This window comes from Emys orbicularis, chromosome 1 (genome assembly GCF_028017835.1).
Source record: "Emys orbicularis isolate rEmyOrb1 chromosome 1, rEmyOrb1.hap1, whole genome shotgun sequence".
Lineage (NCBI taxonomy): Eukaryota > Metazoa > Chordata > Testudines > Emydidae > Emys > Emys orbicularis.
Genome location: NC_088683.1, coordinates 3,540,699 through 3,557,677, shown reverse-complemented (window position 1 = coordinate 3,557,677; position 16,979 = coordinate 3,540,699). Strand labels below are relative to the sequence as shown.

The 16,979-nt window shown below is 63.1% G+C and overlaps 1 protein-coding gene across 1 annotated transcript in view; it reads left to right on the top strand.

The window, feature by feature from the left end:
• SND1 (staphylococcal nuclease and tudor domain containing 1) overlaps positions 1-7,243 on the top strand; it is a 434,812-nt gene extending 427,569 nt beyond the window's left edge. The window contains exons 19-24 of the mRNA XM_065422299.1: positions 1,800-1,923; positions 4,302-4,371; positions 4,891-5,004; positions 5,329-5,532; positions 6,923-6,967; positions 7,178-7,243. Of these exons, the coding sequence (XP_065278371.1) occupies positions 1,800-1,923; positions 4,302-4,371; positions 4,891-5,004; positions 5,329-5,532; positions 6,923-6,967; positions 7,178-7,243 (623 nt within the window). The remainder of the gene's footprint in view (positions 1-1,799; positions 1,924-4,301; positions 4,372-4,890; positions 5,005-5,328; positions 5,533-6,922; positions 6,968-7,177) is intronic.
• The last annotated feature ends 9,736 nt before the right edge of the window (positions 7,244-16,979 follow it).

The following is a 16,979-nucleotide window of genomic DNA, read 5'->3' as shown; positions in this document are numbered from 1 at the left end:
CAGGGTGAGCCACGTGCTCGCTCCCGGCAGCAAGTGGCTCCCTGGGCCAGGCCCTCGGTAACGGGCGAGCCCTGGGGGGGAGCCTCTCCCCACGCTCACGCCCACAGCTGCACCAGTCCCTCTTGCAGCTCGGCCCACCTGGGCACTGGGTACGTGAGGGACCGTGCGGCGCGGCAGGGGCTCGGGGGGAGGGTGGGTGATGGGCTCGGGGCCACGGGGAGCAGCTCGGCTACTTCCCCTCCTCTGGCCAGCGGGGGCGAGGCTCCAGCTCCCCAGAAGGTGCCCCATCCGTCTGTCCATCCGTCCATCATCCACTGGACCAAGGGGATCCAGTGGATATAGTGGACTTAGATTTTCAGAAGGCCTTTGACAAGGTCCCTCACCAAAGGCTCTTGAGCAAAGTGAGCCGCCATGGGGCAAAAGGGAAGGTTCTCTCATGGATCAGTAACTGGTTAAAAGGCAGGAAACAAAGGGTAGGAATAGGATGTGTGGGCATTGGCGGGGCCCTGGGGAAGTCACCAGGGTAGATCCAGGGAGGGCAGCGCCATGCCCGGTAGGTGTAAGGAGCCGCCAGGCCGGATTGTGAGCAGGGGGGGCTTGGCACAGAGCCTGCAGGAGGGACAGACCCAGAGAGAGGTTGTTCGGGAGGGAAGGGGCCGTAGTTTCAATTCAAATGAGCTTCGCCCCCTGTGCTGCGGCTCCCGTTCGGGAGGGGGAAGCTCCAGCCCTGCCAGGAGCCGTCTGATCCCGCCGGGACCTTGCCGCACCCGGGTTCTCGGTGTAGCACAGCGAACCAGGCCCCCAGATCGTCCGTCTGTGCCCGGGCCAGGTGCAGCTACGCCCCAGGCACTTACAAACCGGCGCCAGAGGAGAAAAGGGGCAGGAAAGAGCCATGAGAATTCTTAAAGCAGAGAGCCCCAAACTGTGGGGCGCCCCCCCAGGGGGCCCAGAGGAACGTACGGGGTGGTGGTGAGTGGGAGTGCCACCCAGCTCTGCTCCAGCCCAAGCCTTGGCCCCCGATCGTGGCCTGTCCCCAGCCCTGCCCCCATCCTCAGCCCCCAGCTGCAGTTCTGCTCCCGGTGCCCCCAGCCCCAGCCTTGGACCGACCCCAGCTCCAGCCCCAGCCTCGGCCCCCTTACCTCTGTCTGCGCCTCCCTCCGCCCCCCCCACCCCCCCGAGCTGTGGCCCCACTCCTGGCTCCCGAGAGGGCAGGGGGTAAAGTGGGGCGTGACCGTGAAAAGTTTGGGGCGTGCCAGATTAAAGGCTTCGAAACCTGCCTTGAGTGAGAGACCCGTGGAGCTCCGGCTGTTTAGCATCGCAGAGAAGCAGCGAAGGGGTGGCCTGATCCCAGTCTGTCAGTACCTGCCCGGGGAGAAGTATTTGATCAGGGGCCCGGCGGCCTAGCAGGTCCCATGGTGGGCAGCGGGAGCGAGACCCTGGGCTGGAATGAACCGGGACTGTAGAACGGGGAGGGTAATTAATCAGTGGAATAGGGGCTCGGGGGGATTATTTGGAAGTGAAGGGTGGCCGTTTGTCTGACAGCTCTGCTCTGGCTCAAACAGAGTCATTCAGGGCAGTGCCATGCCTGTGTCATGCGTCAGAGCGGAGGGTATCGGTGCCAGGCGGTTACCGGGAGTGACGCGAGCTCTAAACCCAGCCAGGCCACGCGCTCAGCGCCCAGGCAGCCGGCACCGCTGCGGCCGCAGCTGGGGAGCGGCCGCCTGTGAGGGGCTGCGCGGGTGGCCCTTGGGCTGGCTCTGACAGGTGCCCCTTGCCTGACCAGGTCTCTCCCCCTGCAGGGACCCAGCTGGAGAAGCTGATGGAGAACATGCGGAGCGAGATCGCCGGCCACCCGCCCGTGGAAGGGTCCTACGCGCCGCGCCGCGGGGACTACTGCATCGCCAAGTTTGTGGATGGGGAATGGTGAGTCTCGGTCCCGGGCCGGGCACGGAGCCACGTGGCCAGCTGGGGGGGCGTCCTGTCCCCAGGGATGTGGGGGTGGGGCTCTGGCTGCAGCGCCGCTGGGCATGCGCTGGGTACACCAGCTCCTCTGAATGCCCCGCCTGAGAATAGTGCCCCTGGAGCCAGGGGAGGGCTCTCGGTGAGGGGGGGCGCTGGCTCAGTGCAGTAATACAGGGGGAGGGCTGGGGGAGCTGAGCCAGCCGTGTCTGTTCACCCCGCAGGGCAGGATGGGAGGGTTCAGGAATCGCTGGCCCCAGGCCCAGCAGGGGTATCGCTGGCAGGCAGGAGCCAGGGGGAGGGTGTGACGGAGCAGGGAGCGGGGCAGATTTGACCTGGGAATGTTGCAAGGGGGTTACATTGGGGATGGGGGACTTCCCTTGAAGGAAGCTACCTGAGCCAGGAGGGAGGTTGGGAGAAGTGACACCTTCTGCCCGGGAGACTGAACAAAGGAGAGGAGGAGCAGAGGGGAGGGGGGAGAAAGGGGCTGGAGGAGTTTTTAGTTTTCAGTTTGGGCTGGGTGGTGCAATGCTGGGAACCCCAAGCTGGGGTCTAAGCTCCCTGAACCCCCCCAGAAGGACTAGATTGAGGGGTTCTGGTTGTACCTACACGCGCTGCTTGGGACTGTGGTCCTGTCATCTAATAAACCTTCTGTTTTACTGGCTGGCTGAGAGTCACGGTGAATCTCAGGAAGAGGGGTGCAGGGCCCTGACTCCCCCACACTCCGTGACAGAGGGTAGAACTGGGCTGGTGCCAGAAATGCCTGTGCTGGGGGTCACAACTCTCTGAGGGGGGAGGGGAGACCTCGAGCCAGCTTTATCCGTGGGGTGTCAGCGGAATCCAGGTCATAGCAAGCAGCCGGCCCGGGGCCCACGCCGCAGCCAGCCGTGCCCAGCAGAGCCGGCCCAGGGCCCACGCCGCAGCCAGCCGTGCCCAGCAGAGCCGGCCCGGGGCCCATGCCGCAGCCGGCTGTGCCCAGCAGAGCCGGCCCGGGGCCCACATCACTGAGATGAGCAGGCACTCTGCACATACACCTCCGCCCCTCACAAATGGTGCCAGCTCCAGCCCTGGGGCCGGGCTGGTTGCCATGGCTGGGAAGGGACCTGGCCCGGAGTGGCACCTCCAGACACTGCCTTGCCCCGGCGTGGCACGGCCTCAGAGCTCACTGGTGAGGGGACCCTCCTCCGTGCTGCAGGGAGAAGCCACCAGGCTCCTCGGCTGCTCCCACCGCCTCTGGGGGGCCGCAAGCCCCACTCCCGCTGCCGGGGGGGAACAGATGGGAAACGCCTCCCGGCTGTGTGAGGCCGCTGTGCGGGGGGAGGGTGCCAGCACCTTGGCAGCTGTGGGTTGGCACAGCTGTGTTCACACCTCGGCACTGCGGGTCCCAGCCAGCAGCCCGCCCTGCCCCCCCCCCAAATGCATCAGAGCACAGGGCGGGGGTGGGGGCGCCCTCAGCTGTGCCTTGGTCTGAACCCCCTGCAGCAGTATCTCTGCTCCGACGTGCCTTACCCTGCCGCTCCTGGCACGGGACAGGTCCCCGCCCCCCACTCCAGCAGGGCAGCCCCCGTTCTGTCTGCACCAGCTCCTGCTGCCCCCTCTGGTGGGCATCGCCCCCTGCTGGGCGCTGAGCAAAGCTGGGGCCTTGGCAGGGGCTCTTTGCTCTCACCCCCAGGGAAGGCCAGTGGGGTTCCCTGTGCAGGCCCAGGCCTCTGCCTGGTGAGGAGGGGGCGTTCAGCGAGGGGCTCAGCTGCTGGTCCGGTGGCCTGCACTGGGGTGCGGCTCTCTCCCGGGGGGCTCCGTGCAGTGACTCTGTGCCCGGCTCCGGGAGAGCCACGCGGGGCGCGCCAGGCCCGGCACAGTCGGTGGCTGCCAGGCTCTGTTCTGTCTCCTGCTCCTCGCGGGGAGCAGCCTGGCTCTGCGCAGGGCAAAGCTGAGATCCTGTCCCGGGCCGGGGGCGACGAAGGCACCACGGCCGTCTGTCGGTGCGAAGCCCCAGCCGGATCTGCGGCAAATTACCGCCGTGGTGAGCGTGTTGGTTTAAGCAGCGCACATCAATCTGCTCATTAGTCGCGGTGCTTTGTGCTCCAGGGGCCCATTGATCTGTTCCTCCCCTCTCGGCGTCTGGCCTGGCTGCTCAGCTGGGCCTGGAGCCCGGCCAGGGGGCAGGGACGGCAGGGGAGGGGCAGCGCTGGGGATCTGAGCAGGGCCGGGGTTCGGGCTGCACCTCGGGGGTCTGTCTAGGGGCTCTCTCCCCCAGTCGGGGTCTCTCGGTCCCATCGGCCTGCTCCCGTCTGTTGGGGGGCAGGGGGGGCTGGTTCTCACCCGTGTTCCCTGCCTGCCAGGTACCGGGCCCGCGTGGAGAAGGTGGAGTCGCCAGCCAGGGTGCACATCTTCTACATCGACTACGGCAACGTGAGTTCCTGGCCCCTCCGTGGGGGCACCGCTACCAGCTGGGCGGCCGTGGGCACGTTCACCACCCCAGCCGGCCCGGCTAAGCCCGGCTCCCTCCCTAGCAACCACTGGAGGACTTAGGCTGCAAGGAACGCAGCCCCCACCCCTGTGTGTCAGCAGCGTGCCGAGGAAGGGCCAAGCCGCGGCAGCCCCAGTGGAAGGGCTGAAAAGGGAATGCGGGTGCGGGAATCACACTGTTCCAGTGCAGATGGTCAGGAACCTGCCCATCCACCTGGCCCCCAAGCGCTGAGATCCTGGTCTCCCTGCCCCCACCCTGCTGTATCGCCCGGGGCAGGCGCGGCGTGGCTGTTCCCCTCGCTGCCACACCCGGATGCCCGGCGCACTCCACGGGCGCGGTTCACACTGCGGGGCTGAGCGCCTCTGGCCCTGCCACGACACGCAGCGAGAGAGCTTGCACACCATGCCGGAGCGCCCGCCGCCCCGTGGAGCCCCCTGACCCCGTCCCTTTGCTCCCTGCAGAAGGAGACCCTGCCCTCTACGCGCCTGGGCACCCTGCCGCCTGCCTTCAGCACCCGCATCCTGCCCGCCCAGGCCATCGAGTACAAGTTTGCCTTCATCCAGGTGCCACAGGATGTAAGTATGCAGGGGTGGGGCTCCCCATGGGGTGGAGGGGGGCTCCCCAGAAGGTGGGGCCTGGACCCAGCCTGCCCAGCGCCCTGCTGCCCACAGCGGGCAAAATACATCTCTTCCCGACTCCAGGGAGGGGCCGATCGTGTCGGCCATTCTCAACACGTGTCCATCTCTGTCCATCCGTCCCTCCCCTTCTCTGTCCGGCTTTGCAACCCCCCCGGGCACACTCCACGCCGCCCCTGTGCGCTCAGCTCAGGGCCCGGCTCCGGCCACGCGTAGCCCATGCCCAGCCCCGTGGCGACGGTCTCTCTCTCCCGGCCTCTCCAGGACGACGCGCGCGCCGACGCGGTGGATAGCGTGGTGCGGGACATCCAGAACACCCAGTGCCTGCTGAACGTGGAGCACCTCGGGCCCAGCTGCCCCCACGTCACCCTGCAGTTCGCCGACTCCAAGGGCGACGTGGGGCTGGGGCTGGTCAAGGAGGGGCTGGTCATGGTGGAGGCACGGAAGGAGAAGCAGTTCCAGAAAGTGGTACGTGAGCCTTCCCCCCCCCCCCCCCCGCAGAGCGGGAGCAGGGTGGGGAGGGGTCCATGGGCTTGGCCTGTGGCTTTGGCCTGATGCGGGGGGTGCAGGGGCTGGGGGTACATGGGGTGCAGCTGCTGAGGTGTCCCTGTGTGCCATGGGGATTTGGGGGGAGGGGGCACAGGGGGGCGTGTGCAGAGCGTGGGGGTGGGGAAACGGGTGCCGAGGGCCTGGGCATGCCCAGCCCTGGTGAGTGCCAGTGCCAGGTTCGTGGGAGTCGCGCTGCCTGCCCCCTTCACCCCAGGCTGGCGTCGCTGTGGGTCGGAGGGAGGCCGTCCCGTGTGCTCTGTGCCGGGGGGCAGGGTGGTGCGTGCAGGGGCGCTGATGTGGCGCTTGCTCATGCCCAGGGCTCACAGATCGATGCTCTGGGTCCCGTGGAGCCGTTTGATTCCCTGGCGGCTCGGCTGGCGGCGCTGTCTCTGCGCCCTGCCAGGGGGATGGACCCCACCCCACTGCAGCGCCCTTGGCCTGTGCCCTGACACAGAGCCCAGTACATGCCAGGCTGCACTCACAGCCCCGGCAGTGTGGGGCCAGCAGGGCCCCCGAGAGGTGCAGCCCCCAGTGACCCTGGGCCAGCCCCGGCAGGGGGTTCCGGAGCCTCACTCCCGGAGCACCAGGGACTCTCCTGAGATCCGACACAAACCTGCCTTGCTGCAGCGTAACCGCCGCTTCTTGTCCAGGACATAAATGAGGGAGCCCGGCCGGACCATGCCTGGCTCTTGGTGGGCAGTGAGGACTAGTGGTTGGAGCAGATGGACTGGGATTCAGCACTCCTGGATTCTAGCCCCACCCTTTGTGGCCTTGGAATGGTCCCAGCCCTGCTCTGTGCCTCAGTTTCCCCATTTGTAGCATGACTCCCCCTTTGCCAAGCGCTTTGAGCCCGCAGTGAAAAGGTGTCCTCGGCCAGTGGGTTCCCAAAGCAGGGCCCCCAGACCCCTGGGCCCCACGCTGGGTTATGTGCGGGTCCGTCCCTAGAGCCAGGGCAGCTTCAGACACTTCTGCTGCGTGGAGGGACCCCAGTTTGTTCTCAGAATGGCACACGGTGCACGCCAGGTCGCTGGTGGTACCGGAACAGACAGGGGCCTGGGGCGTTGTCAGCTCCTTGGCAGTAAAGAGCCGGGAAACCGTGACCCGAACCTGACTCCCCCTCCCCCCCACACACACACCTGGGGGGCGACGGGAATTGTCTGGCTCTGTGTCGTGTGACCTGGCCCAGCGGGCGATTGGGGGCGTGGCTCAGGGGCGGGCCCAGCAGGTGATTGGGGGTGTGGCTACGGGGGCCCGGGCCCAGCGAGAGGGATGCATCCCCACCCCCCATGACGGCCTTTGTCTCATGCAGATCACCGAGTACCTGAACGCGCAGGAGCTGGCCAAGACCAACCGGGTGAGTCCAGCTCAGGGCCCACAGCAGCCTGTCCCCCAGCCCCAGGGGAGCTGGAGCGGGGCCGGTGCTGGTTGAGGGTGGTATCAGGTTTGGGGAGGAGTGGGGGTGGGGAACAGCCTGGCGGGGGGGGCTGTGGGGCAGGGCGGAGGGGGAGCAGGAGACCCCTCCCCGGCCCGCCACGGCTCTCACCTCGGCCCTTCTCCCCTACAGCTGAACCTGTGGCGTTACGGCGACTTTCGGGCTGACGACGCGGATGAATTTGGCTACAGCCGCTAGGGGAGGCCCCGGGCTCCGGCCCCACCGCAGCCACCAAGCCGCCGTCTCTCCTCGTCTCCTCCCCGAGCCCTCGCCCCAGCCGCTGCGCCACCACAGGGCCAGGGCACCGCACTGGGCCCGTCCCGCCCCCCTTCGCCTCGGCTCCACGCCCCGGGCAGCGAGCCGCTGGGGGGGGGGCCCTGTGCCCCGTGCCCCCTGGGGGGGCGGGCGGCTCTTGGCCCCCCCGCCCCAGTCCGACCGCCGGGGGATCTGCCCTTGCCTCTGTCCCGCGCGGAGCCGGCTCTGGCCTGTATTTAAAGCTTTGGAGGCCCAATAAAGTAGTCAAGTGCTGCGCTGTGCTGTCTCCTTGCGGCTGGGGCCCGCCGGCGTGGGGAGGATCTGGGGGCTCAGTTAGGTACAAAGGGCCATTTCCGGTTCCCCACCCCTGCCCGAAGCAGAGAGGGGGGCCGGCTCGGGAGGGGCTGGGCTGCCAGCCGGCCTCGTCCGCAGGATGCACAGTACATCTGTGAACAGCCGGGGCTGGAACCCAGGAGTCCGGGGGAGAAAGGCCCCTGTGCTGGGAAAAGCCAGGCTTACACCAATTCGGGAGGAAGTGGGGGATCAGGTCCTGTGTGGACTGGGGGAGATCCCAGCTGTGATGTGGGGCAGGGTTCCAAGACTGACTCCCCATTTCTCCTGCCCTCCCCTTGTGCCATGGCCCTGCACCCATCCCCCCTTCAGTGGGTGCCCCTGGCCCTCCCTGCCCATTGGGGTCCCCCCCGTCTAACTCATTAGATGGGGAGTTGTCCCGGGGAGCCCCTGCGGGGAGGAGCTTGGCCTCATTCAGGGCAGTGGCTGCTCTTGGGGGGGGTCATTTGCCCCCCCAGGGGTGGCTGTGCCACACGCCGGGAGAACAGAGCCAAGGGGAAGCCCGAGCCCTTTGCTGCCTCCTACACCTGACCCAGCCCTGGGCTGCCCCTCGCACTAGCCACAGGGGTCGTGGGCTGGGACGGACAAGGGAACGAGTCCAGCCCCGCCATGTTCTCCTGAAACACCGACCCCCTTCCTCCCTGAGCGCCTTGATCCCGCCTGTGTCCCCCGCTTTGCACCCCAGTGCCAGGCACCCCCCTGGCCCTCCCACCCTGCCCCTTGCCTGCAGCGCTCACCTGCCAAGAGTTATGACCCGGGTAATTACAGGCCTGTGTCACGGACTCACAGATCGTGCCCACTTGTGGCCCCGTGCGGTCCGTGGGGGGTGCCCCTTTCAGTGCGACAGCCCTTCTCGGGGGTCCACTCTCTCTCGGGGTCCGGCCCCTCCACCTCCTGGAGCCGCACCTCTCTGAGCCTTAGCACGTCTGTCTCTGCCGTGGGCCCCCTCAGGGAGTCCACTCGCTCTGGACCCCCGGGGCCTCCACCCCCGAAGGGGTTGATGCAACCCCGTTCTCTAGACCGGAGTGACTCTCAGCCAGCGTAAAACAGGAGGGTTTATTGAGCGTTGAACACAACACAGGAAACTCTCAGGGCCTCAGGCCTGGCCTCCCTCAGCCCAGCACATCCCAGTCTCTGCATCCAGGTGGGCTCTGCCTGCTCCCCCTCTCCAGCCCAGAGCCCCCCTTGCTTCCCAGCTGGGCATCTGAGCTCCCAGGCCCCACCTCTGTCCATTGTCTTCTCTCCAGGTAAACAGGGTCGTAAACCGGGGCCTCCTCTCCTGCTTCTCCCTCTGGCTGGAACCGGCTGGTTCGGTCACTGGGTCCTCACTCTGCAGCCCATTGTCCTCCCACTGGCCAGAACTGGCTGCGTCTCCTCAGCTGGGCGTCCGGGTCAGCAGGTCGCCAGGTCACCGGTCGCTGGGGTATCCATCCTCCAGGCCATCGGCTGGGTCCCCAAGTCCTCTCTCCGGTCCTCTGCAAAACAAACTCCCTCTCCCCTCACCTCGTTAAACCAGTAACACCCAGGGAAACTGAGTCCCACCCCCTCCGCATGCAAACCATTGAAACTCCACAGAAAACAAGAAACCCCCCACTTCGTCACAGCCTGTCAGTCCGACATCGATCCCGGGCACGGAAACGGAGCGGCTGGCGTGGGACTCGGTGAATAGAGCATCACGGGCGGGAGATGCACTGCCTGCAGATCAGTGCGGGGTTATGGGGCCAGAGCCTGGCCAGAGGGCTGGGCATTGTTCTTTGGCGGGGTTCCGCGGGCGGTAGCTACCGGTGAGAGGTGGAGAGTCCGGTGCAGTGTCTGTCTTGCTATCGCACGACTAGAATGATAAAAAAGGACCGTGGCCCAGGTTAAATGCTGGCTGACGGTCTCACGCTGTAATTCTTAGGGAATCCTTCTCAGCAAGCGGGCGTGTGCCTGGGGGGCCACAGGGGTTGGTTCTTGGCCCTGTGCTCGGTAACATTTTTATCAATGATCTGGAAAAAAACATCAGCTCGTGACTGGTAAAGGCTGCGTGGGAGTCGTGGTGATTGGTGAGGAGACGGGTCACCGCTACCACGTGATCCATTGCTTGGTACAGAGGGCGCAAGCACCTCGGTGTTTCAATGCCAATGTGTGCATCTAGGAACGCCGAATGCAGCCACGCTTACAGGATGGGGGACTCTGGAAAGGGTTTGGGGGCCATGCCGGATAATGAGCTGAGCAGGAGTTCCCAGCGTCAGGCTGTGGCCAAAAGGGCTGATGTGATCCTGGGAGGCATGAACGGGAGCAGAGAGGTGATTTTACTTCTACACTTGGCACTGGTGGGCCCGCTGCTTGGATCCTGCGGCCAGTTCTGGTGTCCACAAGTCGAGAAGGATGTTGATAAATGAGAGGGGTCAGCAAAGAGCATTGAGACTGATGAAAGTATTAGAAAACCTGCCACAGAGTGATAGACTCAAACATCAGAACAGTCGTCCTGGGTCATACCAAGGGTCCATCTAGCCCAGTATCCTGCCAACAGTGGCCAATGCCAGGTGCCCCAGAGGGAGTGAACAGAACAGGGAATCACCAAGTGATCCATCCCCTGTCGCTCATTCCCAGCTTCTGGCAAACAGATGCTAGGGACACCATCCCTGCCCCTCCTGGCTAATAGCCATTGATGGACCTATCTTCCATGAATTTATCTTGTTCTTTTTTGAACCCTGTTATAGCCTTGGCCTTCACAACATCCTCTGGCAAGGAGTTCCACAGGTTGACTGTGCGTTGTGTGAAGAAATACTTCCTTTAGTTTGTTTTAAACCTGCTGCCCATTAATTTCATTTGGTGACCCCGAGTTCTTGTGTTATGAGAAGGAGTAAATAATACTTCCTTATCTACTTTCTCCACACCAGTCATGATTTTATAGACCTCTATCATATCCCCCCTTTGCCGTCTCTTTTCCAAGCTATTTAGTTTAGCAAAGAGGAGGTTCAGGGGTGACTTGATCACAGTCTGTAAGTACCTACCTGGGGGGCAGAAATTGGAACAGAATTGCTCGTCAATCTAGCAGCCAAGGGTCTAAAAAGATCCAATGGCTGGACGTTTAAGCTGGACAAATTCAGACTCAAACTAAGGTACAAATGTTAACCATAAAACAAACCATTGGAACAATGTGCCCGGGGTGGATTCTCCGTCACTGGCGAGTGGATACTTTCTCCTGAGCGATCCACTCCCCCAGTGTGGCGTGGGGCTGCCCCGTTACTTCTCATCCATTTTTTCTGAAAATGGAACCGTTTTATGCAGCTATTCCCCATGCCGTTTATCGCCCCAGAGGAGGGGCCCGAGTTTGAGGCCCTGAGCCTCTGGCATCCTCTGAAACCTTTTTACCAGAGACAATTTAAACCCAGCGTAGCTCGTAACTTTATTCACAGCCACAGCATGAAAACCCTTGTAGCACTTTACCCAGGAGCCTGGGGAGTGGAGCCGCCGTTTTCCAGGCCCCAGGGCTGTTCTGTGCCTTTAACTACTCGTCAATCCAGCCAGTTACCTTGTCACTAGGACACGTTTGTCGCAGCCGTGCGATCGAGCCTCGGAGGGGGCGGCTTGGGGCCCCTGTAGCTGCATCTCCAGCACCGTGTGCACATGCTCCTTCGCCTCACACGTCCGCTTCCGCAGCTCTGTGGCTCGCTGGGGTGCTGCTTCCGCCGCTTCCTAGCTCCGGTGCGCCGGTTCCTTTTCGACGCGCTGCGTCTCCACACCGCAGGGGGATGTGCTAGGCTGGTTTTCTGAGCTTGCCTCCACTTCGCCCTCCAGCCCTTGGGGTGGAGCTTTTGGCCAGCTGGCCGCCTCACCCAGCTTATACTTCATTTCATTCTATTTCCCTTACCCCAAAACAACAAGCTGTAACCGTGTCTGTTCCCAGCCTCCTCGCTTACAATCCAGTTTACAAGCGCTTGGCGTTGGAGCCGCAGCTGACCGGCAAACTGTGCAACTCCTGCCGGCTGCCCCACTCATACGGTTTTTGGGGTACCCAGGACGTGAGTCACCTTGTTACTCCCAGCTCCCTGCCCCCACCAGCCTGTTAGCCCCTCCCACAGCTCCTCGGGGCTAGGCCAGCCCCTACTTTGCCTGGCAGGTTAACGGTAAGTGCACCCCTATGATAACCACCCCGACTCTGGCTGCTCACAGACGTACCAGGCATGCTGTTCCTGAAGGAACGGGCTGGTATTTCTCAACTAGAGTAAATGGTGGATTCTCTGTAACCTGAACTCTTTAAATCCAGATCTGAGGATGTCAGTGACTCAGCCAGAGGTTACGGGCCTGTTATGGGCGGGGTTCTGTGGCCTGCGACGTGCAGGAGGTCAGATTAGATGATCAAGAGAGCTCCTTCTGGCCCTCAAGTCTGAGAGTCTAGAGATACAGCTTGTAAGATTCAGCTCAGGGCCTGCACTTTCATAGACTATCAGGGTTGGAAGGGACCTCAGGAGGTATCTAGTCCAACCCCCTGCTCAAAGCAGGGCCAATCCCCAGACAGATTTTTTGCCCCAGATGCCTAAATGGCCCCCTCAAGTATTGAACTCAACCCTGGGTTTAGCAGGCCAATGCTCAAACCACTGAGCTATCCCTCCCCCCTGCTTTGCTTCACCCCACCCCACCCCACCGCACTGAGATCTATTTATAGTGAACACAGGAGTACGGTTGGTATCAAAGATTCAAGTTATAGTGAGTACGAATATTGGAAACAAAAAGTTACATGTAAACCAAAATCACGTGCTTGCTAGAGCCTAACTTTAACTGCAAGTTAACAGCCCATCGAAAGAAGTTTCTCTCGCTGTCACGGGGGATGATGGGTTCCGGGGCGGTTGCCCCCTTTGCTGTGGTTGTGACGTCTAGTGCCAAGGGTTCCCAGAGCCATCCTTCCCTTCAAGGCAGCCAGGCCTGGCAGTGAGTGTCCACAGCAGTAGCGCCTAGTGTCCGCAGCCCCCAGGCAGCAGCACCTAGACGTAGGTGCAGGGAGGGGAGGGGAACCCGGGCCCACCCTGCTCCATCGGGTTCCCACCCAGGGTCCTGTGAAACCAGTTATCCTCATGCAGGGCTCCGGGCTCCATGTCATTCCCTGTGTTGCTTCCTACTCTTCGGCCTGCTTCAGGCATCTCCTCAGCGGCTCGGCGTCCCCATGGTCAACTGGTTCTCCGCGGTCTCCTCCTCGGCCAGCCCAGACTGGAGCTGCTTCCTTTTATATGCTCCCTCCACCGGGAGCATGCCCGGCAAGGGCAAGGGGGCCTGGCCCAAAGTTAACCCCTGCCTGACCAGTGTGGGGTTGGTACACCCACTCACACTCACTCAAAGTTATTCAGTGTTTCCAACCAAGGCTGGTTGAGACCCCATTTTCATGGAGGCAAACGCACTGTCAGGTGATATCCTAAGAGCAGGGTTAGGGGTGTCTTCTAGAAATACCCCCCCCCCCCCGACTTCATTGTCTTTGCACACGGAGACGGGATAACACCGCCCCCCTCGCCCCTGGCCCCTTGTTCTTTCCCGGGTCTCCTTTCTTGTTGACTTCACATCTCTTCGTTACCATTTGACTTTGTATGTGAATGGGCATCGGATGTGTTAGCTCACAATGTGTCACCGACACCCGCCTGGGAGTACAGTTTCTTACCTCCTTGCTGAAGGAAAACCCTTGTGTCCCCTTTGCTGGTGACTAACACCTTGATATCGACTTTGCAGACATACCGTCAGTGTGGACGGGTGTAACGCCTTACACAGCATCTGTCTCACAACCACATTAATGACCACTCTGACTCCGGCTTCCAACTGCACCCGTGCCTCATGTTCTCTGGTGAGCTAGAAATGTGCACCCCAGAATCATGAGATTTCTGACCCTTCTGCACCCCCTTCTCAGTTGGCATTTTGGGGTTCTGGGGTCACACAGGCCTGGTACCACCCTTGAGGCCAGGCTCTGGGGTCAGGGGGTGACGGAAGCCAGGGTGCCATGGAAACACAGCCGTGCTGGTGATGGAGAAATTCTCACTTGTGCTGAAGGGAGGCAGGAGCCAGCCGGTTGTGAGGGGGTTGATGCTTCTCACACACACACCTGGGACCTCGCTGTGAGGGGAATGCCCCCCCACCCCCCGCTCTGCCTGCGTATCTGGTACTGACTGCACCCAGGCCAGGGTGTGGCCCCCGAGCATGACTTTATGGTCCCCAGCTCCGTGAGCCCATCACCATGATGACGAGTCATGGACAAGCTCCCCAGGGTCCCAGCCCTACCCAGGCAGATGAGGGAGTGGGGGGTCATGTCCATGACTCTGTTTGCCCTTGGCCTCCCTGCTGGGTCTGAAGGAACCATTTTTTGAGCCCCAGCTCCTGGAGTCAGGGGATTTCAATCTTCATTTTAAAAAGAAGTCTTTTCAGTTGGGGAGAAAAGTTGGGAAAATGTGACATGGGTGTGACCGATGCAGGGATGCTGCCTGAGTCTGCAGCGAGCCTGAGCCCATTGCGCTGAGAGGGGGGCGCTGCCCTGTGCATCTCTATGTGGGTTTTAACTCCCAGTCCCCACTGTTCTTGGGGACCCTGCCAGCCCCACTCCTGCAGACTGCACCCGAGCTGCTGGGGGGCAGGGAGAGGGCGGGGAGGGGAGTGTAGGGAAGGAGTAAGGGTGGGGACACCAGCAGGGATGTGAGGTCAGGGTTATGTCCCTCAGTCGCAGCACAGTACCGCAAGGGGTATTACGGGGGCTGCCCCACCCCCAACATCAGGCACTGGGTGTTGCCGGACATGGGATACTTTATCCATAGGCTGCTGGCACCACCGTATGGTGCCCCTTCCCCAGCCCCACCTCAGCCCCCTCCTGGAGTCAGGCCATACTGGTTAGCCCCCGTTACAGCTGGGGAAACTGAGGCAGTAGATGGTGGCGGCAGAGCCAGGTGTATAACCCAGCTGCCCTGGAGCCCCTTCTCCGGGCTGGGCTGGGTGGGCCATGAGCCTGCCCCCCAAGCTGGAGAGCTGCTGCCAGTCTTGCTGCAGCGCTGGGGCTTAACCCCATCTCCTGGGCGGCAGCCCCGGCCCAGCCCGTTCCCAGCGCTGGCGGCTGGCACACAAACATTAGTGTTTAATTGCCTAGGCTCGTTAAGCGCAGCCCCAGGGGTGCGCGCTCCGGCACGGCCGTTGGGGGATTTATGGGGCATTCATGCACCCGGCCCTCCATGGGCACCGCAGGGCCATCCATTAGGGTTATTTAGTGCCAATTACCGGCGAACAGGGCCGCTGCTGGCTCCAGTGCCGACAGCCGCCCGGGATTTATGACCCAGCATAGGCAGGGCCCTCGGCACAGAGGAGCCGCTGGCCTTGTCACTCCCAGCAGCACTGGCACTAAAGCCGTCCGGCTGCCTTCGCCGGGAGATTTACGGCCGCCGGCCCCGGCGCGAATGGGGAGGGGAGCTGGGGAACGAGTTCCAGGGGCTGTAACTCACTGCGTCCCGGGGCAGCCCATGGCCCCGGCCTGGGCTCACACCACGGCGCCCGCACGGGGACGCGCTCAGGGGTGCTGGACCACACAGCGCCCTCCAGCCCCAGGCAGGGATGAGAGGGGCCACGGTGGGGGAGAGGGGACAGCTGGTCTGGGGTGAGCTAACGCACCCCAGGGGGCAGGCTGCCAGCAGGGCAGAAGCGGGAGCTGGGTAACAGGCCGGGGGGGGAGAGGGGCTGAGCCTTGCAGGGAAGGGAGTCCCAAAAGGCCAGGCTGGACAGACCGGAGCCAGGGAGCTCCGGTCGGTGGGGAGGGAAGGATGGGGGCTGCCCTGCCGGGCTTACTGCAGGGCGCTCCCGTCCTCTGCGCCGCTGCCCCCTACAGGGCGGCCGGAGCGGAACAACAACCAAAAAAAAAAGCGGCCGTGCCGCCCTAGGATTGGGCGGAACGCCACCTCGTTCAATCTGCCGCCCCAAGCACCAGCTTGCTCGGCTGGTGCCTGGAGCCGGCCCTGACTCCGCCCGCCAGCCCTCGCACCCCTGGGCCCATTGGAGCTCCCCATACACCCAATGTTCATCCGCGGAAATGACCCTGCTGCTACAGCCAGTGGGGTAAGCGCCCTGCGGGGCCAGCGGGTGTGAGGCGAGAAGTGACAGGTGAGAGGGAGGCCACACCCGCTCCAGCCCTGGGCCAGCCAGTCCGGTGCCCTGCATTACTGCGCGGACAGGCTCCAGGAACCTGCCTCTAGCCCCCCCAGGCCAGCATCCCCCACCCCACTGCTCCTGAGGTGGTGGGAGGCCAGGGCTGGTCCTGGTGTCCGTGGCTTGGCCACTGCAACCTGCTCTAGCCCATGACCCTGAGCAGAGGGACTTGCCATGACCAAAGGCTGAGGGTGGCTGCAGGGAGGTCCCTCTTGGCAGGGAGAGGCTGCAAAGGGAGGGGTGTCCTGTTATGTGGCTCCCCTCCCAGGGCTCTAGCTGAGTGGCCCCCGCAGCAGGGAGTTCCTCAGGTCAGCAGCCCACTGCGGGGACACAGGGCTTGTTTTACCAGCCACTCGCTAAGACGCTCCCAGACCCGGTTAATGGGGCTTGCCCGGCTCTGCTAACGAAGGCGATGTGGAGCTCGGTCCCCGGCACAGCAGCTCACTAACTCAGCGAGGGCGTCCAACCGCAGCGCTGAGCCAGCGCCTCCCTGTGCATCCTCCGCCGAGCTGTCTCTGGCCACAGAAGGTCGGTGCCCGGCAACTCCTCACGCTGCTGGCCCCTGCTCCGCTGGGCTGGCTCTCGGGCGCTCCCAGGACCGTGCCAAAGCCCAGCCACTCGTGTTCACGGGGAGGGGCCCTACCAAATGCTCTGGCTTTGTGGCTGGGAGAGGCTCTGTGCTGTAGTAGCTGGGCCTACGGAGAGGATAAGGCACCTACTGCCGCTACCGCCTGAGGGAGATCTGCCCTGGCTCAGGTGGGCAGGGCCTCATGGGTGCCAGCTTTGTATAATTGTTGGTGGTGCCCAGAACGGGTCCAAGCAGAGCCGTCCTGGCCACAGGATGGACTGGGGCATCTGTCTATCCCCAAACACCCTCTCTCTCGCTCTCTCTCTATCCCCATAACCCTATCTAATCTATCTATCTCCACCCCACCCCCTCTATCTATCTATCTATCTATCTATCTATCCCACACTAGGACAGGTCTGTGGCAGAGGGAGGAACGTTTCTCATCTCAGCTCGTTCTCTCCCCAGCTAGTCTTGGCCAATTAGTCCCCAGCGCTGAGGGGGAGGGCGGCTCGGTGGGTTTTGCTGCCTGTCCCTGGAGCTGATGTTTTACTGATTGGGTTGCTCACTTTACTCTGTTGTTGGGGGGGCTGGGGCGGGGGGGGGGCTGCAGCAGAG